This window comes from Echinops telfairi, unplaced genomic scaffold, assembly GCF_000313985.2.
Source record: "Echinops telfairi isolate 266 unplaced genomic scaffold, ASM31398v2 ScPeMD7_40;HRSCAF=151, whole genome shotgun sequence".
NCBI lineage: Eukaryota > Metazoa > Chordata > Mammalia > Afrosoricida > Tenrecidae > Echinops > Echinops telfairi.
In genome coordinates, this window is record NW_022103938.1 from 654,344 (window position 1) to 676,853 (window position 22,510).

The following is a 22,510-nucleotide window of genomic DNA, read 5'->3' on the forward strand; positions in this document are numbered from 1 at the left end:
ATGTCCCTCTCCTGGAGCTTCAGATTCAGTGCTGTCCTCTGAAATAAATTCATCTGGAGGGAGGGGCAGGGATAGCACCATAATTCAAATGCACCCATTCTTCTTCAGTTTCCTTATTCTGTGGCCAACATTCACATGTATATGAGCTGATTGAAAATACCATTGCAAAAAAAAAAAACCAAACCGAAAATACCATGGCACCTTAGTCTTCAAAATAAACTCCCTGCTTTTCAACACTTTAAAGAGGTCTTATGCAGCAGATTTACCCAGTACAATGCATTGTTTGGTCTTTCTCTCCGTTTTTTTCCCCATAATCTCAGATTTATTTACATAGAATCCAACAAAGTAGTTCTCATTTTATTTATTTATTATTTCAAATTTTACTTTATTAAGTACTTTTATTGGGGGCTCTTACATCTCATCACAATCCATACATTCATCCAGTGTGTCAAGCATATTTGCACATATGCTGCCATCATCGTTTCAAAGCATTCTCTTCCCACTTGAGCCCCTGATATCAGCTCCCCATTACTTCCCCTTCCCTCCCCCACCCGCCCTTGTTTGACCTCTTGACTGCTGCTTTGACTAAAGCATTGATTGTCTATCCAAGTAAGGCAAAATCCTTCACAACTTCGCTCTTTGCTCCACTTATCATGATGTTACCAATTAGCTCAGTTGTGACGATTTTAGTCTTCTTCTCATTGAATTTAATCCATATTGAAGATGGCGGTCCTTGATCTTCATCAACAAGTGTTTCAAGTCCTCCCTTTCAGTCAGCAGGGTTGTCTCATCTATATTTGGAAAAATGTTATGAAGCCTCCCTCCAAACCCGATGCCGCCTTCTTATCACCCAGCTTCTCTGATTATGTACTCAGCATATTGAGAGCATCCAACCCTGACACACACCTTTCTTGATTTTAAACCATGCAGCATGCCCTTGTTCTCTTCACACAACTGCCTCTTGTCAGATGGATCTTGGCTCAAGGCAGAGAATACCAGGAAATACTGTGTTTTATTGACTGTGCCAAGGCATTCGACTGAGTAGATCATAATAAAGGATGGATAGCCTTGATTGAATGAGCATTCCAGAATGCATCATTGTGCTCATGCGGAATTTGTACATCGATCATGAGGCAGTTGTACAAAGACAACAAAAGAATACTGCAGGCTTTAAAATCATGAAAGGTGCGCTTCGCGGTTGGATCCGCTCACCATCCTTATTTAAACTATGCTGAGCAAATAATCACCGCAGCTAGGTTATATGAAGAGAAATAGGGCATCAGGATTGGCGGAAGGCTTATTAACAACCTGCAACATGCAGATGACACAACCTTGTTTGCTGAAAGTGAGGAGCATTTTCTGATGAAGATCAAGGATTGCAGTCTTCAGTATGGATGACAACTCAATATAAGGAAGACTCAATTCCTCAAAAGTGGACCACTAGTTAACATTATAAATAGAGAAAGATTGGTGTTGTTAAGGATTTTGTCTTGCTTGGATCCACAATCAGTGCTCATGGAAGCAGCAGTCAAGAGATCAAACGATGCATTGCACTGGGTCAATCCGTTGCACAGACCTCTTTAAAGTGTTGCAAAGCAGGAAGATTACTTTGAAGACTAAGGTGCACTGGCCCAGGCCATGGTATTTCTAGTCGCCTCATATGCATGTGAAAGTTGTACATTGAATAAGGAAAACCAAAAAAGGATCCATGAGTTTGAATTGGTGTAGAATATTGAAATTACTGTGGACTGCCAAAAGAGCAAACAAATCTGTCTTGGAAGAAGTACAGCCAGAGTCCTCCTTAGAAGCAAGGTTGAGGAGACATTGTCTTACATATTTTGGACATGCTGTCAGGAGAGACCAGTCCCTGGACAAGGACATCATAGTTGATAAAGTAAACCAAAAACCAAACTCACTGCCATCGAGTCCATTCTAACTCGTAGCGATCCCCAGTGGGTTTCAGAGACTGTGACTGTTTATGGGAGTCGAAAACCCAGTCTTTCTTCTGAGGAGCTGCTGGTGGTTTCAAACTGCCAGCCATGCGGATCACAGCCCAACGGCGCAACTACTACACCACCAGGGCTCCTTGGAAGAGTGAAATCCAGGGGCAGTGAAGAAGAGGAAGGCCTTCAGTGAGATGAACCGAACAATTGAGAGGATGGCGTGGGACCAGGCAGTGTTTAATTCTGTTGTGCATAAGGTCACTGTGGATGGGAACCGAATAGATAGCACCTAATAACAACACTGGCTAGACAGTGGCTCCTCCTCCGTCCTCCTCTCCCCCTGGTAACTATCAAAGAACCTTACTTGTTCAGTACATGCCTGCTTTGCAATTTTAGTGAAGTTGTGCAAAATTTCCTTTTGCAATTGACTTATTTCAATCAGCACAATGTCCACCAGATTTATCCATGTTATCATATATTCTGAGAACTCATTATTCTTTATAGTTGCATAGTGAAGCATGTATGTGCTATGATTTATTTATCCATTCATCCCGCGATGGGCACTTACGTGGTTTCTGTCTTTTTTGCTGTTGTGACGAGTGCTGCAGTGAGCATGGGTGTGCATATGTCTATAGGTGTCATTGCTATTAGACCTCTAGGTATAGCATTGCTGGATCAAAAGGTTCTTTCTTAATGGAACAAATGACTGCTGTCTGGAAATATGAATATACCCAGAGGAGCCCTGGTGGTGTGTTGGGCTGAGTTCGAACCCACCAGCGGCTCCATTGGAGAAAGATTGGGCTTGCTACTCCCATCAACACTTACAATCTTGGAAACCACAGGCAGTCGCTCTGAGTTAGCATCGACTGACTTGGTGGCGTGAGTTTGGTTGGTTTTTGGAGAGGAGCCTTAGAAGAAAGACCTGGCAGTTTACCCCTGCAAAATCAACTCTGAAAGCCGGACAGAGCACGTGAGGTCATCCTGAGTCAGAAGCAGAATCCATTCCATGACGACTGGTTTGTCAGTTTTCAGTTCTAGAGCTGCTCAGAGGAAAGGCTATAAAGTGTGACCACAACCATTCCTATGTTAGGCTCTATTGCCCCCTACAGGCTAATTTGATGAACTGCCCTGTTATATCTCCCCTCCCCCTCCCCCGCCCCAGCTCACATTGTGCTAGATTACTTAAAGGTGCTCTGATTTTGCAACGACAATAATAACAACTTAAAAACAGATATGAATGGTTACCTAGGTAGAGCTGTACGCACACAAGAACTCACATGTGTGCATGTGTTGGTGTAACTGCATTCCACTTGTAAAACGGACTCTTCCTCTGCTCCATTTCTCTTTCTAGCCAACCCTATTCAGTGGAAACATTGAAATTACCATCAGGAATTGAAACTGAGGAGTATAAATTGTGAATTTATGAGCATAGTGTTTCAGTCCCCAAACAAAACAAAATTCACTGACATCACATCAGTACCGACTCGGAGTAACTGTATAGAGCAGGAAAGGGTAGAACTGCCCATGTGAGTTTCTGAGACTGTACCTGGTTCCAGGAGGAGAGCCTTGTCTTTCGCGGAGCAGAGCGGGTGGTGGTTTGGAACTGCGGACCTTCCAGATAGCAGCCCACTGTGTAACCCTTACACCACCGGGGCTCCTTAAAAAGTGCTCGAGATTGGAATCACCCTGCTGAGTTAGTTGCTACACCCTGCTGTGGAAAAACCTTAGATGATGTCTAGTGGAAAGTGCCATTTTCCTACTTGAAATCATTTCATTCCGGACCCACGTTTGGGTTTCATTGTTAGCAATGTCAAACCTAACACTTAACAGCTGGCATTTATTTGTTTCCATATTTAAATTTCTCTCTCTCTTTTTTCTGAAGTCATCGGAAAGCAAAGTGCAAACATAGTAAAATGCGCGGTGGAGTTGATCCTGACCCACGGGGACCCCCGGGCCAGGGTAGATCTGCTCCACACCATTTCCAGGGCTGCTGTCCTTGCAGAAGCAACCTCTCAGGGTGGCTGGCGAGTTTAGAGCACCACTCTTGCAGTGAGCAGCCCACTATTCACTCATTGCATCGCCAAAGAAAGCAAAACTAAACCAAACCACTGCCATCTAGTCAATTCCAACTCCTAGTGACCTTAGAAAGGGTCACAGACAACCTCTCTCTTCTCTCTCTCTCACTGAATGGCTAGTGGGTTTGAACGACATCCTTCAGTCACTTCTAAGGACATCAGCAGGCATCTCTAAAAAATCATATTTTAACTAAGCACAATATTAATACACCCAATTCACAATAATTATTTCATGACATTTAATATCCAATATCTTATCAGACTTAAAAAATCATTTTATTGGGGGCGCATACAACTCTTATCACAATCCATACACACATCCATTGTGTCAAGCACATTTGTACATTTGTTGCCATCATCATTCTCAAAACACTTGCTTTCTGCTTGAGCCCTTGGTATCAGCTCCTCATTTTTCCCCTCCTTTCCCACCACCCCCTCCCTCATGAACCCTTGATAATTTATAAATTATTATTATTTTGTCATATCTTATACTATTCGCCGTCTCCCTTCACCCACTTTTCTGTTGTCCATCCCCCAGGGAGGAGGGAGGAATTTTACGTAGATTCTTGTAATCGGTTCCCCCTTTGTACCCCACCTTCCCCCGGTATTGCCACTCTAACCACTGGTCCTGAAGGGGTCATCCACCCTGGATTCCCTGTGTTTCCAGTCCCTATCTGTACCAGTGTACATCCTCTAGTCTAGCTGGATTTATAAGGTGGAATTGGGTCATGATAGTGGAGGGGAGGGGGAAGCATTTAAGAACTAGAGGAAAGTTATATTTCATTGTTGCTACACTGCACCCTGACTGGCTTATCTCCTCCCTGAGACCCTTATGTAAAAGGATATCCAGCTGCCTACAGATGGGCTTTGGGTACCCACTCTGCACTCCCCCTTATTCACAATGGTATGATTTTTTTGTGTTCTTTGATGCCTGATCCCTGATCCCTTTGACCCCTCTTGATCACACAAGCTGGTGTGCTTCTTCCATGTGGCTTTGTTGCTTCTAAGCTAGATGGCCACTCGTTTACCTTCAAGCCTTTAAGACCCCAGTTGCTATCTCTTTTGAAAGCTGGGCACCATCAGCTTTCTTCACCACATTTGCTGATATACCTGCTTTGTCATTAGTGATTCTGTCAGGAAGGTGAGCATCATGGAATGCCAGTTTAATTGAACAAAGTGTTCTTGTATTTAGGGAGTACTTGAGTGGAGGCCCAAAGTCTGTCTGCTTCCTTAATACCAAACCTTTAAATATGTGCACATAGATCTATTTCCCCATCATCATATATAAATATATTTACATATGTACATACTTGTATTTAGACCTGTATAAATGCCCTTTGCCTCCTAGTTCTTTTCTCTATTTCCTTTAACTTTCCTCTTGTCCCACTATCATATTCAGCCTTCATTTGATTATTTATAATCCTTGGATCACACAAGCTGATGTATTTCTTCCATGTGGACTTAGGTGATGGCTCACTTAGATGGTTGTTTGTTTTAAGATAAGCCTTTGAGACCCCAGGTATTCTTCTCTCTGATAGCTGGGCACCATCTGATTTCTTCAATACACTTTGCTATAGCACCTGTATCCTCAGTGACTTTTCCATGAGGGTGATTGAGTAGGGCTGTGGGTGACATTGACTTTTGAAGATGTGTAATTGTTATACTGAATATTCTGGATTTGCCTGGCTGTGTTCTTACCATGTTTAACTTATCCTTATAGCCTCTGGAAGTCACATCTGAATTCTATGTTTTTTTAAAAATTATTTTATTGGAGGCTTGTACAATTCTTATCACAATCCATACATATGTCCATTGTGTCAAGCATATATGTACATTTGTTGCCCTCATCATTCTCAAAACATTTGCCTTCCACTTTAGCCCTTAATATCAGTTGCTCATTTTCTCCTTCCCTCCCCAACACATCTGAATTCTTCCTTAGTTTTAGTCTAAACTTGTTTGCCAAAATGTTTTCTTAGGTAACACTGCCAAACTTAGATTGTCACCTGTCAGCACATAATGCTCTTAGTGATGATGAGTTTTCTTTCTTCAAAAGGAACAAACTAGAAAGGCAAATCTCACATTATCCTCTCCATTTTTCCATCAAATTACCTATCTCTCGGGTGTTTAGGTGAGTCTGGTTAAGATAGCCTCAGCCAGATCTCTCCTTTCAAAAGGCATATCTTTTTCTTTTCAAATTGGCAAGTACCTTCGGCGTCATACTCTAACACCCAGCACCAGGCCTCGGCCCCTCCAATTTAGCAGCTTTAACATCCATTTTCCTGGGGAATGATGCATGTTCCTTTGATAGAACCCTTTTGTGCCACAAGTAAATTATTTAAAAAATTGTTTAGCAACGTTTGAGTTGGCTCTGGCTAAAGGGACTTCCGATAACAGCAGAAATCAGAAGAAAACAGAAGAAATCAGAAGCTGGTTGGTTTCCAAGGAAAGACTTAAACATTGGCGAGCCCCTGGGAGGTACGCTTTTTGGGGGGGTATCCTGTGGAGGAGCTGTTTCAGAGAAGACTTAGGGATGCTAAGGATCTAAAGCTCCATTTCTTCAGATCTTTCGGCCATTCTTTTGAGGAACTCTCTTCTTCCTCCTTGCCCACCTAATAAGCCTAAGACACTTCCATGGTGACCCTTACCAGGGCAGATGGGTTGTGCAATCTCTTGGCAGAAAGGTGTCATTTATGAAGAGGGGGGGCAACAGCATTAGGAAAAATAGACCTGTTGTTTTCAAGCAGCTTATGCTTATTTGCTGATCCCACTCTAACCCACCTGATCTGGTTTTCCTTTGCAGTACTCCTTGGTGGAACTGCAGGTAAGTAGATATTTCTTTTTCTTCTCTGTTAGTTGTGCAGAAGGAGAAATGAGAGCCTACTCCTAAGCCTGAAAGCCAGAAACGGCCTTCAGATCTCAGCCCAGACTCGGGAATTCACAGCCCCACCAAAGCTTGTGTCTGCTCCATGCTTCTGCCATCCTGTACTCCCAGACCTAATGCTCTATAGAGAAAGACGTCCCTCTCTGCTGTGATCACGCACCCCCTTGGTTCCTGTCATCATCTGCCTCTATGGCATGCCAACTGAACTGGTCTTGGCTCTGCATTCCTCATAACCTGAGGCAATACGTGTCCAATTTCAGCAATCATGACAAGTGTTTGTGTGAGTGAGTGAATGAGTGTTACTGAGAAGGTAAGGAATTGGAAGGGCAAATACCCTCTCCATTTTTTTTTCCATCAAATTATTTCTCTCTCAGGTATTTTACAATGACTCCCTTCAACTCTTTTCTTTAGTAGGAACCAAGAAAAGGACACTTTATTTAAAAAATCATTTTATTAGGGGCTCACACAACTCTTATCACAATCCATACATACATCAATTGTGTAAAGCACATTTGTACATTCATCAATCTCAAAGCATTTGCTCTCCACTTAAGCCCCTGGCATCAGCTCCTCATTTTTTCCCTTCCCTCCCTGCTCCCCCATCCCTCATGAACCCTTGATAATTTATCAATTATTATTTTGTCATATCTTACACTGTCCGACATCTCCTTTCACCCACTTTTCTGTTGTCCATCCCCCAGGGAGGAGGTTATATGCAGATCCTTGTAATCGGTTCCCCCGTTCCACCCCACCCTCCCTCCACAAGGATAAACACTTAAAGCCTACTTTCTGACACTGGTGTTAATACTTTAGGGGAGTTTGTCCAATCATTTGAACTCACATGGACCAATGGACTCCCAAACAAGGGTTGGCCCTATAGGAAATTTATCTCATTCAGTGGTGAAGAAAATGATAAATAATATGGGGAAGTGCTCTCTTGAACAGACTCCAGGGGTCAAGTCAATGGAGTCCTAAGAAGCATAGTGCCCTCACCCTTTGTAGACATGGCCACCTTCACCTTTACCTAGGTGAACTCATAGTGACCTAGTGTCGTGTGCAGGCATTAGCAGCTGGCACACCGTTCTGTTTCTCTTTACTTGAACAGGATCCAAACAACAACAGGATTGCACAATGGTTGGATGTGGTGCCCGAGCAGGGCATTGTAGACCTGTCTTTCCAACTGGCTTCAGAGGCAATGCTGGGCACCTATACTGTGGCAGTGGCTGAAGGCAAGACCTTTGGCACCTTCAGCGTAGAGGAATACGGTAAGTCGGGGAACTAACAGGTTAGCGTTCTGGGAGTAGCCTTATATCAAAATCAGCAAAAGCAAAGGGGCGGATAACTTATTAATTTTGGGATCACGGGTAGATGAGCTAATAATTTCAGCAGCTTGCTACCTTGATCACATTCTATATGTTTTAAATCTATATGTTGTAATTATCCCTATTGTTATGTCCCTCTGTTCACTGTCCAAGGCGCTCTGGTGACAGAGTGTGTTGCCCATTGGGCTGCTAACCACAAGGTCAGCAGTTTGAAACCACGGGCCAGTCCATGGGAGAAAGATCAGGCTTCCTATTCCCCAAAAGAGTTACAGTCTCAGAACCTAGTTCTACCCTGTCATGTAGGCTGACGATGAGTCAGAATCGACTAATAGCCAAGTGCTCCTATTCTTCATCCATTTCCCTGTCCATTCTTCCCAGTGTTGCCTAAGTTTGAGGTGGAAGTTGTGGAACCCAAGCAGTTATCGGTGGAGAAAGAATCTTTCTTGGTTAAAATCTGTTGTAGGTAAGAGCAGAAGTTCTGAAGCTGGTGGAAAGTAAAGCCGCTTTGAGGGATGGTTGGGGAATGTTATGGGGAAAGGGACTATAGGGGTAGGAGTTCAAACTTGGGATCTTTTATGTAGCTTGGGCTCATGACTTATCCATGGAGGCATGTTTTAGTTGTGTTTCTGTGGCTACTTTCCATCGTTCACGCTTTGATTTAGTACACACTAAATTCTAAGTCCTGTGGAGAAATGACATGACTTACATGGAGCCCTGGTGCACAGTGGCTACAGCGCCCAACGGCTAACCAGAAGATCGGTGACTAGAACCTGCCAACGGCTCTTCAGGACAGAGATGAGGCAGTCTGCTTCTGTAGAGATTGATAGTCTTGGGGACTCTCTGGGGCAATTTGACATTACCCCAAGGTTTCGTGTAAGTTGGAATCGACAAGATGGCCGTGGGTTTCAGTGTAGTGGGTTTTAGTGTATCAGAAGAATAAGGATGCTGCACCTGCCCTTGGGGTGGAGCTTACTGTGTCATAGTGTCCTGGCAATCCTCAAGGGCTCTGGATAAGACTGGCCGCCTGTGGGGTTGTCAGAGCACTTTCAAAGGTTGGGGTTTTAGGGAAGAGGGGAAAATGGTATGTTAGGGAAGGAGGGTTGGATTGCAAGCGGAATCTCTCAACTTGTGCTTTTCTGAGTTAGGTACACCTATGGAAAGCCCATGTTAGGGGCAGTGCAGGTTTCCGTATGTCAGAAAGCACACATCTACTGGTATCGCAAGCCAGAGGAGGAGCAGCTGCAGGACAGATGCAAGAAACTCTCCGGACAGGTGAGTGTGTGAGAGGGAGAAAAGGAAGCTCTTGACATGTCTCCAGAGGAAGCCGGGCCCACAGAGGAACAGAGTTTCTCAGGATTATGATCCTGCACCAAAGAGCATAGCAGTCCCTCTTCCTTAACAGATGGCATCTTCCAGAATTTGTTTTGGAATCAAGACACTAACCTGAACGAACAAGTTTCCTAGCTCTGGAGGGGGTGCTCTCCCCCTTCACAGAGCCTGCAGCCTCAGAGTCCTTTCTGGATTACATGGAAACATTTGCCTGTCTCTGGGAATGTACACAAGGTCACACTGTGCAGTGCAGACTGTTAACACTCAACCACGAACCGAAAGGTTGGTGGTTCAAACCCACCTTAGCAGAGCTGAGGGAAAAAGACCAGCTGATCTCCTTCCATTAAGGTTCTAATGCAGAAAACCTCAGGGTGTTGCCACGAGTCAGGATTGACCCCTTAGCAATGGGTCAATAGGGACTTGGGTTCACCCCTGTTTAGAATATGAGAGTTATTTTCATTTTAAAGATATGGAGATAAACCAGTATTTCCTTCTGAGGTCCATCATGAGGTGGAAATAGAGATAAAGTCATGCATCTTTCTCTCTGATTGCTTCTCCAGACTGACAAAGCAGGATGTCTCTCAGCCTCTGTGGACATGTCCACCTTCAACCTCACTGGCTACGCGTACAGCCATAGCATCAATATCGTGGCCACTGTAGTGGAGGAAGGGACAGGTAAGTTGGGCACTCTTTAATTCATTAACAAAAGAGACAGAAGGACTAGCCAGTCAGTGTGCAGTATGGCACTGACGAAACACACAATATTCCTCTAGTAACTAGAGTCTAGTTCTTTAATGCTTCCTACCCACCCACCCCCATTATCATGACCCCAGTTCTACCTTACAAATCCAGCTAGACCAGAGCATGTACACAGGTATTGATAAGAGCTCTCAACACACAGAATCCAGGACAGGAACAGAAATTGGAGTAGCGATACCATGAGGGTAGGTGGAAAGTGGAGGGAGAAGGGGAGAAAGGGGAACCTATCGCAATGATTGACATATAAACAACACCCCCCCCACCCGCCAGAGGGATGAACAACAGAAACAGCAGATGGTGTAAGATGTGAAAATAATAATAATTTATAATTTGTCAAGGGGTCATGAGGGTGGAATGGTTGGGGGGAGGGAGCAAAAAAAAAAAAAAGAGGAGCTGATACCAAGGCTTCAAGTAGAAAGAAAATGTTTTGAAAATGATCATGGCAACATATGTACAAATGTGCTTGGTACAATGGATGCATGGCATGGATTGTTCTAAGAAGCTATAAGAACCCCCAATAAAATATTTTATAGAAAGAAAGAAAACAGATAGCTGTTCTGGGGACAGACTTACTCAGAGGACACCGGAGTGTTTGAGAGTGGCCTGTTCCTAGTTTACAGTCCAAGGCAAATGCCAGCTTTGACTTTGCCACCCACTCACTGCCTGTTTCCCTCATAGTTTGGGGAGGAGAAGTCGGTCTGCTGCTTTAGCCCAAAATCTATTCCATTTTCATCGCCGCAGAGGCACCATCCTCCCAGGGCTTTTACCGTAAATGTGCAGATGAAGATATGTTTAGATCATCATTCATTTGGTTTTCCTTCACAGGAGTGGAAGCCAATACCACACAGGAAGTCTGGATTTCGTCTCAAATAGGATCGATGACCTTTGAAGACACCAACGCCTTTTATTACCCCAACTTCCCCTTCAGCGGGAAGGTATGTTGAAACGTGCCTCGGCACATGAAAACATGCTCAGCCACTTGCTTTTGGACCTTCTTCCTGTAGCTGCATCCCAATAGCTTGTTTATTGCCGGGCCTTTTGTTTTCCTAAGTGTTTTGCATATGTGCATTTATTTCCCCTTCACAATAGCTCTGTAAGGCAGGCACTATTATTGGCCAATTTTACAGAGGAGGCGGAGTCTGAGACCGAGAGAGGTGACGCGTGATTTTCCCAACTTATAACTGGTAACTGCGGTCAAAGCCAGCAGCCAGAGTATACTTTCTTGATTCTGTGCCCTTGCTAATGCCAGCAGTTCATCTTCTAACGACCAAATCTTTGAACTTAGAGCTGTAAGGGCTTTGAATGGAGGAAGCTCTGATACCCCAGTTGTTAAACATTTGGCTGCTAACGGAATGGCAGTGGCTCAAACCTTCCCCAAACTTCAAAGGGAAACAGCTGGGACAGCCCTGGGAGCCCCACGGGGCAGTTCTGCCCTGCCCTTGCAGCACCGCCGCCGTGAGCTGGAGTTGATCCCTGGCAACAGGTTTGGTGTTTGGTTTACAGCTTCTGAAGAGAGCTTGTCAGGGCTCCCGAATCCAAGCAAGGTTATGATCAAACTTTTTGGCTAGAAAGCCATTTCTAGCTTCTTAAGCTGACCTGTCACAAGGATACCTGTGTTTTCATGCCTGAATGTTGCTGACTGGGCGTGAAGTATTTCGTGTTTGCACCCCCATTAGTCTATGCAGTCTGTGAATCTGAAAGTGATGCAGGCCTTGATGGGAGCTGGATGGTCAGCAATGTGCTAAGCATTTACTTTAAAGCTTTTAGAATTTTCTCCCTCCGCCTCCCCACCCCTAATGTGACAATCATCTAATCAAATATTATACATATATATTTAGAAGAATATTATATATATATGTATATATATATATATATATATGCTACATTACTCTCTAGTCATCTGTTCTGTAGGGTTAGAGTAGATCCAGATATTTCCTAGAGTCTGGAGGTTAAGGAGGGCTCCTTTTTGAAGAGAGAGAGTCAAAAGAATGGATAGAGCGTTGGAAGGTGCCCGTGCAAGTGGAGGCCCCACAGACTGAATGACATGAGCGGTGACAAATCTACCCCTGCTCCGTGCTAAGGGACTTCTGCTGGGTGTGAGTTTTGCACAGATCCTACTTTCTCCCCTTTCAATATCACTGATCTTTCCTGAAATGCATCCTTAAGAGTTTCACCCCACTTTACCTCATCGCACTTGTGCCTACTCCAAAGGTAACTCTCCTGGCCTAAAGATCTGTTTCCTCCCTACCCGCCTCTGCCAGATAAGAGTTATGGATGCGGATGGCACCCTCCTCAGGAAGCATTCCGTGTTTCTGGTGATTTATGGCATCAATGAAACCACCAACCACACCCTCATTACGGACAACCAGGGCCTGGCTCACTTCCAGCTGGACACAGCCCGTTGGAATGGGACAGACGTTTCTCTGGAGGTAAGCACGAGGAGGGCCCAGCTTCCCAGCGAGGGAGGCTTTCCTGAAGTCAAACGCTAAAATTCTCCCCTTTCCTATTGCCCCTCTCCTCTAAATCCCATCCTTCTCACTCCTTGACAAAATGTTATTTTTTAAGATGTTCTGTTTTGAATCTAAACCAAATAGATATCCTATCGGCATCACTGTTTCCACGAATTCAGTTTGACGTGGATCCCCATCACCATCTGGTCCCGTAGATGAGCTCAGACTGCTGCTGGGGTAGCTGCCGTCGAATTGGCCCCTGACTCATGGGAAATCAAAGTAGAGAGGGAAAGACTGCTCAGTCAAGTCTCCCTCCTGGTCCCCTATCCCCTCTGCCCATGACCCATAAAAAGGCCAGGCGAGATGATCTAGAGTGTAGATAACTTATAAGCGGGACTACTTGTATCAATTAACAGTTGCCACAACAATGCTGCCTAAGACACAACTATAAAGTTTCAGTATTGTGTAATCCGCACCTGTTGCTCACACCTCTGGGATAGTCCGATAGGCAGCTCAGCAATCTTGGTGGGCTTCCTCACAGGTCATGGGTCAGCTAGCTAGAAGCTGGTCATCCACATGTCTCTCAAGCTTCAGCAATAGAGCTCGGGCATCTTCTCATGGCAATGACAGAGGTGCACATTGGAGTGTGTACAAGGCTCCCGCTGTGTTTCATAAGCTAGCATCCCCGTCCCAGGGACAAGTCACATGGCTGGGCCCAGAGTCCGACGGTGAAGGCACCACACAAGGTTATATGGCTAAGAGGGTTGACACAGGAAAACACGGAAGGCTCGAGTCATTAATGCACCCATTCAACCACACCACTTAAACCATTATTTGTTCTGTGGCTAATTTGACAACTTCTGTACACATCACACAGTCACTTTGCTCAGAAAGAATTATTTTTCAATCTCATTGGCTTCTATATCTAGTTGTTTTTTATTGCTGTTGTTGTTGTTGTCCTGAGATATAATCTTGAAATTCTGTGTAATCGTACTCATGCTTATCTATCTAAGGAGATAGACATACAATCCATAATGGCTTAGTGAAAATAAAGACCTAAATTCCATTCCGCAACATACCAAAATGCTGGGGCACACCCCACTGTCATGGATAGCGCCTCGAATCCTTGACTGGACTATTAGTGAACTATCCACACCCGTGGGCTTAATATGGTTGGAAGTACATACTGAAAGACCCACTGCCACCCCAATCTTTCTCTACCTTTCAGGGCAGGTTCCAAATGGAAGACATGGTATATGATCCTGAACAAGTGCCTCGCTACTATCAAAACGCATACCTGCATCTTCAACCCTTCTACAACACAACACGCAGCTTCCTGGGCATCCACCGGCTGGAGGGCATGTTGAAATGTGGCCAGCCCCAGAAAGTGCTAGTGGATTATTACATTGATCCAGCTGATGCCAGCCCTGACCAAGAAATCGCCTTCACCTACTATGTAAGCCTGGGAACTAGGGGTTGGTGAAAATGTGTGGTGAAGGAAAGTGAATGATTGAGTCCACCAGAGAGAGGGGATAGACTGTCTAGGGAAAGATGAAATGTGAGCCACATATGTCATTTCAAAAGTTCGAATAGCTACATTTAAGGAATTAAAATAAATAGTTACAATTAAAAAAACAAAAAATAAAAATGAAAATAAATAAAATAAATAGTTACAAATGATTTTAATAACATACAAGTATGCCTTGCCTAATCAATTTATGTTTGGGCAAATTCCAACTGCATATATGCCTGTGGTCATATGGTTATTTGGGGTTTTGGTGCTTATTTCTTTCTTATGGTTTTAAAGATTCATATGGTTTTAAAGACTCAAAAGCCAGACTCTAGCACTAGATCATGGGTTTTGGGTTGTTGTTTTCTAAAGTCCTGAGATGTAATCTTAAAATTCTGTGTAATTCTGGCAGGTGAGGCAGAGGACATGGCTCAGGGCTTTGTCCTGCAGGCAGGCTGGTGCAACAGTGGGTGGGGACTGAGCTTATTCCCCTCACTCCCTGCTAGCTTCCTTTGGCTTCACTCCCTTAGCCACCCACTCAGTCACCACCCAATAATGCTACCAGTTTCTCCAGCCCCCACAAGTAGCTATACCACCAGCAGCAGAGGCACCAGCAGCATTGATAGGAACAACACTGAAGGAGGGCTATCATTACATTTTAATATAGTGCCCATGCAACATCTGAATCACATAACATCCTACTTCACAGAATAGATCTTGGATATTAATCAATGCACACGGGACGTTTATTTAACCCAGTATGCCAAAATATTATTTCACCACATAATTGTAGTTAAATTATTGATGCCCACAAGCTCACTGCTTCTGAGTTAATTTTGACCCACCCCAACCCTAGAAGACAGATTAATGCTGCCCATCGGGTTTCCAAGGCTGAGAATCTTTATGCAAGCCGACGGTTCCCTTTCTCCCTTGAAGAGTCTTGGGGGCTCAAACTGTTGACCTTTTCATTAGCAGCCCAAATCTTAACACGGAGACCCCTAAAAAGTTATTCATGAACACTGGATTCTTTGTTCAACGACAACTTTGAAATGTAGTGTGTGTACATTTACAGCCCCCTCAGTTTGGACCATCTTCAGGTTTCGTTGTTATAAAGCATTTATTGTAAGAATGGATTGGCTCCATTGTGGTAAAGTTAGCCCAAATTTACATTAAGCAAAAGCATCGACAGTAATTTTTGGGTTAGTTTTTAATACATTTAAATACATTGACATATAAACAAAACTCCCTCAAGACTTAGAAACTGAGCGCCTTTCCCTCCTCTTTAGCAACAATATCTCACTGAGTTAAGGAAAGGAAACCAGCTCCTTTCACCACGGCATGCACACAGACAATGGAGACTTAAAAAATATATGTATGGGACAGATGGAATATGTGCGTCATCTGTTTCGGGTTCTCAATTGTGTGACGGGTGACCACTTTACTTCATAGTACAGATCTGGAGGCTGGAAAACTTTAGGATGAGAAAAGAGATTTTAAGCAAGAGCCCAGGTCCGGACATCGTGTGAGAAAATAAGGCCAGGAATTTCTAAGGCAGGAAAGGGCTGCTGGCCGGGATCCAAAAAGGGGGCAGAGAAGAGAAGAAAGGAGCCGGCTTGGAACTTGGGGTACTTTTCATTCTATTGTGTTAAAAATTAACACGGATAGCAATTGTGTTATGGGAAATATAAAGTCACACGTTTTCATCTGAAAGAAATGTATAAAGATTAGAAGCTTCGATGAAACGAGGGATTTAAAGACAAACAAATTTAATGTACTGTGGGCTTGCAGAAGATTGAACAAGTCTGTCTTGAAAGAGAGCTAGTGAGATTCTTTTGAGACGTCAGGATGCTGAGGCTCCAACTGACTTAGTTTGGGCGTGTTATCACAAGAGACAAGTCTCGGATACAGTAGAAGGTCAGTGGGGGGAATAGGAAGCCCCTTAATGAGATAAACTGATTGCGTGGCTGGAAGAGTGGGCCCCAGCATGAGACCAATTGTGAAGACGATGCGGGACTGAACAGTGTGTCATTCTGGAAATGACTGGAGAGCATTGAGCAGCATCAGACCCCCAGGCTTCATGGTCCTTTAATCCTTTATCAGCGTCTCAGTCTCTGAGTGACTTTCAGCTCCCTGGATCATCCCACAGTCTTAAATCACTAGGATCACCAAACCAAGACAATCATCCTAGTGCAACACAGGAGAAGGGTGGGCTATATCCTGGATGGGAAATAGTGCTCGGTTAGCAAGGAACGTCACCAGCGAACTAGGAGAAAGTGACATTGGGGCTGTGCAGGGAGGAAGGCCGGGTGTATTCCTGGAACCAAAGACCCAACCGCGGAACTGCTATAAGAGTCTGAGAGGACAGCCCGCCTGGGTTCAATTTCAATGAATCAGGTTTCAAGGTAGAGAAGAAATCTATCAAATAAACTTCCCCTGGACGATCAAGAGGTGGTGAATGTCTCCGAGACAGTGTGAGGTTTACTCATTCCCACTGAACTGTGAATTGAAAGGTCGTAATAAAAGGTCACGAAGACAGGTTTTATCTGACTCTGCAGTAGGAGGATTACGAGAAGGAACCCAATTCAGAAAGCTTCTTTCCCTGAAGATTTTCTCTTGGGCATGTCCAAGGAAGAGCCATCCGGGCCTGTAGGCACCATCTTGTATTTGGCAAGCTAAGGGATCCTTGGTGAAGTGTGAGCCAGGCTTTAGAATATGAATGAAGTCTCTTTCTCCCGCAGGAGGCAGGTGAAAATCCAGTAACTCCTGTACTGATTAGTTTCATCTCTTCCTCAGTTAATAGGAAAAGGGAATTTGGAGATGGAGGGGCAGAAACAAGTGAGCGCTAAAAAAGGTGAGTGCTTAGGCCTATCCTGGAAGAAGGCATTTTTGGGGGTTATTATTGTAAAAATACATGTCACACAATATGTGTCAATGTAATAAGTTTTGTAAATTTCAATTTTTTATTGAGATGTTTTGGGAATAAGCAAACAAACAAACACTCACTGCTATTGAGTCAATGCCGATTCAAAGCGACCTCCTGTGGTTTCCAAGACTGAAACTGGTTATGGGGATAGAAAGCCCTGTCTTTCTCCTGCGCAGGGGCTGGTGGTTGGGAACCAAGCAGATGGCAGATCGAGGTATAACTCTGAACCACTAGGGCTCCTTGTTTTGAGAATATACACAGACAGCAAAACAAATACCAACTCCACAGTCGCTACGTGTACACTTCAGTGGAAATGATCATATTTTCAAGTTGTGCAACCATTTTCACCCTCCTTTTCTGAACTGTTCCTCCCTGACATGTTCAGACAAACTCACTGTCCCCTAAGCTTCCTGTCTAATCTCTGGAGTTCCTGTTGTCAGTCTGATTCCATGTAGATTCTCCTTAAAAGAGCATTATGCTGAAGACATTCTAGGTGAGTTAACCCACACTCTTCCTTGTGTTTTAGAAGACTGGGGGGAATATTTTTGGCTTAAGTTTTAAAGATTATCTTAGGGCAGTAGCATCAGGGGTCCACCTACCCTCCATGGTTCTAGGGAGTCAATGAGAATTTGAAAGGCTGATCTGCTTCCCCACCTCCAGGTAAGGATTCATCCAGAAGATCTTTGATCCGAGTGTTCATTAGTGGTAGCTAGGCACCCTTCAGTTCTTCTGGTCTCACAGCACTGGAGGCAATTGTTGATGAGGCAATTAGTCACATATTCCATTTCCTCCTCCTTTTCCTGACTCACCTTTCCCCCCCTGTTCTTCTGGGTAAATAGAGACCAATTGTTGTGCCTTAGAGGGTCGCTCCCACACGCACTACACAATGAATTAAAACACACTCCTAAGGCTCAGTTAAACTAGCATGTCTCATGAAATCATGACCCTAAATCTCCACACCGAGGAACGAAAACACCCATGAGGTATTTGGTTGGACAGAAATAACTTTAACAGTTTTTTTGGCTTTGCAGTGCATATATTTATCGCACAACTTTTTTTTATGAACTTCTTTTTAAAAATCACTTTATTGGGGGCTCTTACAGATATTATAACAATCCATAAATCAATTATATCAAGCAAACTTGTACATGTTTCCATCGTCATTTTCAAAACATATCTTTCTACATGAACCTTTATTATGATCTCCTCTTTTATCTGTCCCTTCCCCATCCACCCACCCTCATGAATTCTTGATAAATTATATATATATATTTTTTCATATCTTTTTTTTAAAACATTTTTTTTTAATTTATTTTTATTTTTATTTTTTTAAAACATTTTATTAGGGGCTCATACAACTGTTATCGCAATCCATACACACATCAATTGTGTAAAGCGCATTTGTACATCATTCTCAAAACATTTTCTCTCCACTTAAACCCCCGGCATTAGGTCCTCATTTTTCCCCTCCCTCCCTGCTCCCCACTCCCTCATGAGCCCTTGATAGTTTATAAATTGTTATTTTGTCATATCTTGCCCTGTCCGACGTCTCCCTTCACCCACTTTTCGGTTGTCCGTCCCCCAGAGAGGAGGTCACATATAGTTCCTTGTAATCGGTTCCCTCTTTCCTACCCATTCTCCCTTTACCCTCCCTGTTTCGCCACTCACACCACTGGTCCTGTAGGGCTCATCCGCCCTGGATTCCCTGTATTTTCAGTTCCTATCTGTACCAGTGTACATCCTCTGGTCTAGCCAGACTTGCAAGGTCGAATTCGAGTCATGGTAGTGGGAGTGGGGAGGAAACATTTAGGAAGTAGAGGAAAGTTGTATTTTTCATCGTTGTTACATCACACCCTGACTGGCTCAACTCCTCCCCGAGACCCCTCTGCAAGGGGATCTCCAGTGGCCTACTAATGGGCTTTGGGTCTCCACTCCGCACTCCCCCCATCATTCACTATGGTAAGATTTTTTTGTTCTGATGATGCCTTATACCTGATCCCTTCGACACCTCGTGGTTGCATAGGCTGGTGTTTATCGCACAACTTTTGCCAATTTAACTTTTTACATGTGTATAACTTTTTGACAGTTATCACAATCATTAGCCATGAAACCTTACATTTAATTGATGAGATTTCCCCATCGCCATTATTCCTCCTCCTCCCCCTTCCTCCCATTCTTGGTAACCACTAGTAAACTTTTATCTCTATCCAGTTTCCTTTTCTTATTTTTGGTCTTTTTGTATAAGTGAGGCCTGACCATATTTAGGCTTTGGGATTGACTTGCTTCACTAAACATGAGCTCTTCAAGCTTCCATCCATATGGTAGCATGTATCAAGGCTTCCTTTCTACTGGCTGAGTATTATTCCATTGTGTCTATGTCTCATACTTCGTTTATTCATCTATCCGTTGATGAGCATTTAGGTTGTTTCTACCTTTGGGCTATTGTAAATGCTGCTGCAACAAACATTGTACAAGTCTCTGAGTGTTAGCTTTCAAGGTTTTTGAGTATATAACTAGGAGTGGAATTGCTGGATCGTAAGGTAGTTACTTTTCTACTTGGTGTTATTGGGGTTTTTTTTAGCAACTTTTTCTACAGAGGCGTTACCGTTTTACATTCCCATCGGGAGTGGGTAAGATTTCCAATTTCCTCATCTCCTCATCAACAGAGGCCTAATGACTTAGGCAATGGGCTACTAATTGCAAGTCGACTAATTCAAACCCACCTGTTGTTCCACAGGAAAAAGTTGAGGCTTTCGGCTCTGATGAAGATTTATAGTCTTGGAAACCTTATATAGGATCACTATGAGTCGAAATGTACTCATTAGCAGTGGGTTTGGTTTTGGGGTTTCACCAATCTTTGTTAATTTGCTGATGTCTTATCTATTGGGAGTGGAACCGTGTCTCATTGTGGTTTTGATTTGTATCTCTCTGATGAGTAATGATGCTATTTGAATGTCCTCTTTAATGCAGTGTCTATTCGAGTTTTTCCTGCTTTATCATTGGGTGATTTTTTGTTGTTGTTGTTAAATTGTCAAAGCTCTCTCTATATATACACACGGAGCTGTTAGAGTGTTGTCAGATATATGGTTTCTGAAGATATGCTCTGAGTTAGCGGGTTTTCACTTTTGAGATAAACCCTTTTGATGAAAAAAATTTTAATTTTATTAAGTCTCATTTATTATTTTGTCTTTTGCTGTTTATGCTTTTATTACTATATTACATAATCCACTATTGAAAACTATTTCTAACATCATTGCTCCTGGTTGTTCTTCTAAGTATTTTATAGTTTTAGTTTGCATATTTAGGCCTGCAATCAAATTTGAATTTGCTTTGTATATGATGTGAGACAAGAATCCCGTTTCATTTTTCAGTATATGAAAATCCAATTTTCCCAACATCAATTATTTATTTACTTAGTTTACTTAACATTTTATGGGGAGCTCTTACATATATAATTGCAATCCATAGGTTCATTAGATCAAATATAGTTGTACAATTGCTGCCATCATCATTTTCAATACATTTTCTGTCTTCTTGAACACCTTGATATGAGCTCCCCTTTATCCAATCCCTCCCCCACACTACCATCCCCCTGAACCTTTAATAAATTATTATTATTATGGAGTTGTTCAGGGTTTTTTGTTTGTTTTTTGCCACCTTACACCTTCCAATGTATCCGTTCATCTAAAATTCTGATGTTTGTTCCCCTCAAGTGGGGTTATGCAGTCATCGTTGCTATCAGTTCCCCCTTCTTCATTCTCTTCCCATACCTGCAGGGAATCATTACTCCCATTACTGTTTCTGAGGGGTTTAGTTATCTTGGATTTCACCCAGCACCATTTATTGAAGAGATTCTTCTTTCTCACTGAATATATATCCTTGTCAAAACTCAGCTGGCCATATCTCTGGATTCTCCATCTTATTCCATTGATCTATGTATCTGTTTTTATATCCCTGCCAGGTTGTTTTGATTACTGTAACTGTATGATCCACTATTCACTGCTGTGAAGTAGATTCCAATTCATTGTGACCTTGTAGGAGACATAGAACTGCTCAATAGGGTTTCCAGAACTGTAAAAATACATAGGGAGCAAATATATATATACAGAGAGTTTCATCTTTCTATTACAGAATGGCTAGTGGATTTGAACCATTGACCTGGTGGTTAGCAGAACAATACTTAACCAAGTACCCCACTAGAGCTCCTTTTCGTAGTTGTGCAGTGTGCTTTAAAATCAGGAAGTGTGAGCTTTCTACTCTGTTCTTCTCTTTCATCTTGGTTTAGCTATTCAGGGGTCTCTATCCAGGGACCTCTATTTCCATATAAAAGGCTGTTGAAATTTTAAGCAGGAATAACATTGAATCTATAGACAACTTTGGGTTATGTTGACTTCTTAACACTATTAAGTCTTCCAATATATGAACATAGAACATCTTTCTGTTAATTTAAATGTCCTTTAATCTCCTTCAATAATGTTTTTGTTTTCATTGTATAAATCAATTTAATGCTTTTGATGCATACAATTTAATGACATTAAATATTATGCAATGATCAGCAGTATCCATTGCCAAATTCCCATCACCATAAAGTGATACGCAGTGCTGCCTAAATAATAATTCCAAGAAAGGTATAATTAATATTCCAGAAAATAGTTATTTTACTAGAAGCAGTTGGTACAGAACATTAACAATAATGATAGGAGATGAGGAAAATGAGAAGTAGCAAATGGTTGACTTGCTGAAAAGTGCAGTCATATGGGTAGAGATGATCTGGGGGTGAGAATGCGCCCTCATTCCTTTGTGTCCCTTCTTCCATTCCAGGACCCAAAGGCTCCTTCTCTCTCTCACTGATCTTCACGTCCAGACTAGCCCCCGACCCTTCGCTAGTCATCTATGCCATTTTCCCCAGCGGAGGAATCATAGCTGACAAAATTCAGTTCTCGGTGGAGATGTGCTTTGACAATCAGGTAAACTGGCCTTGTAGGGGAGTGCAGAAAAGACTTGGGCACAAAGAAGTACCTTGTGTGTGGTGGGGTTGAGACAATACAAGGGCAAGGAAATAAGATACTATTGAAGCTGTGATGTTGTATTTATTTCTTTAGACTGCTTGGTTGGAATTGTTTTCCCATTTGCTTCTCCTTTAAACATAATCATTCTGGGATATCACATGCTCCCTGTAGTTAGTCCACATGGTCTTTTTTTTACCCTATTACTTAACATCTAAAATTTCTATATTGTTCTACTGTGTTTATTTTCTCTACTCTATCAAAAGACACCAGTCCTGAAGAGCTAAAGTTTACCCACAAACACCGGAGTGA

The 22,510-nt window shown here is 42.9% G+C and overlaps 1 protein-coding gene across 1 annotated transcript in view; it reads left to right on the top strand.

Annotated features, from left to right (window-relative positions):
• The window catches only part of A2ML1 (alpha-2-macroglobulin like 1), a 91,553-nt gene that overhangs the window by 34,472 nt on the left and 34,571 nt on the right, over positions 1-22,510 (top strand). The window contains exons 6-15 of the mRNA XM_045290516.1: positions 6,819-6,839; positions 8,005-8,164; positions 8,600-8,684; positions 9,367-9,493; positions 10,111-10,225; positions 11,135-11,244; positions 12,571-12,738; positions 13,988-14,215; positions 17,063-17,120; positions 22,014-22,159. Coding sequence (XP_045146451.1) covers positions 6,819-6,839; positions 8,005-8,164; positions 8,600-8,684; positions 9,367-9,493; positions 10,111-10,225; positions 11,135-11,244; positions 12,571-12,738; positions 13,988-14,215; positions 17,063-17,120; positions 22,014-22,159 — 1,218 coding nt within the window. The remainder of the gene's footprint in view (positions 1-6,818; positions 6,840-8,004; positions 8,165-8,599; positions 8,685-9,366; positions 9,494-10,110; positions 10,226-11,134; positions 11,245-12,570; positions 12,739-13,987; positions 14,216-17,062; positions 17,121-22,013; positions 22,160-22,510) is intronic.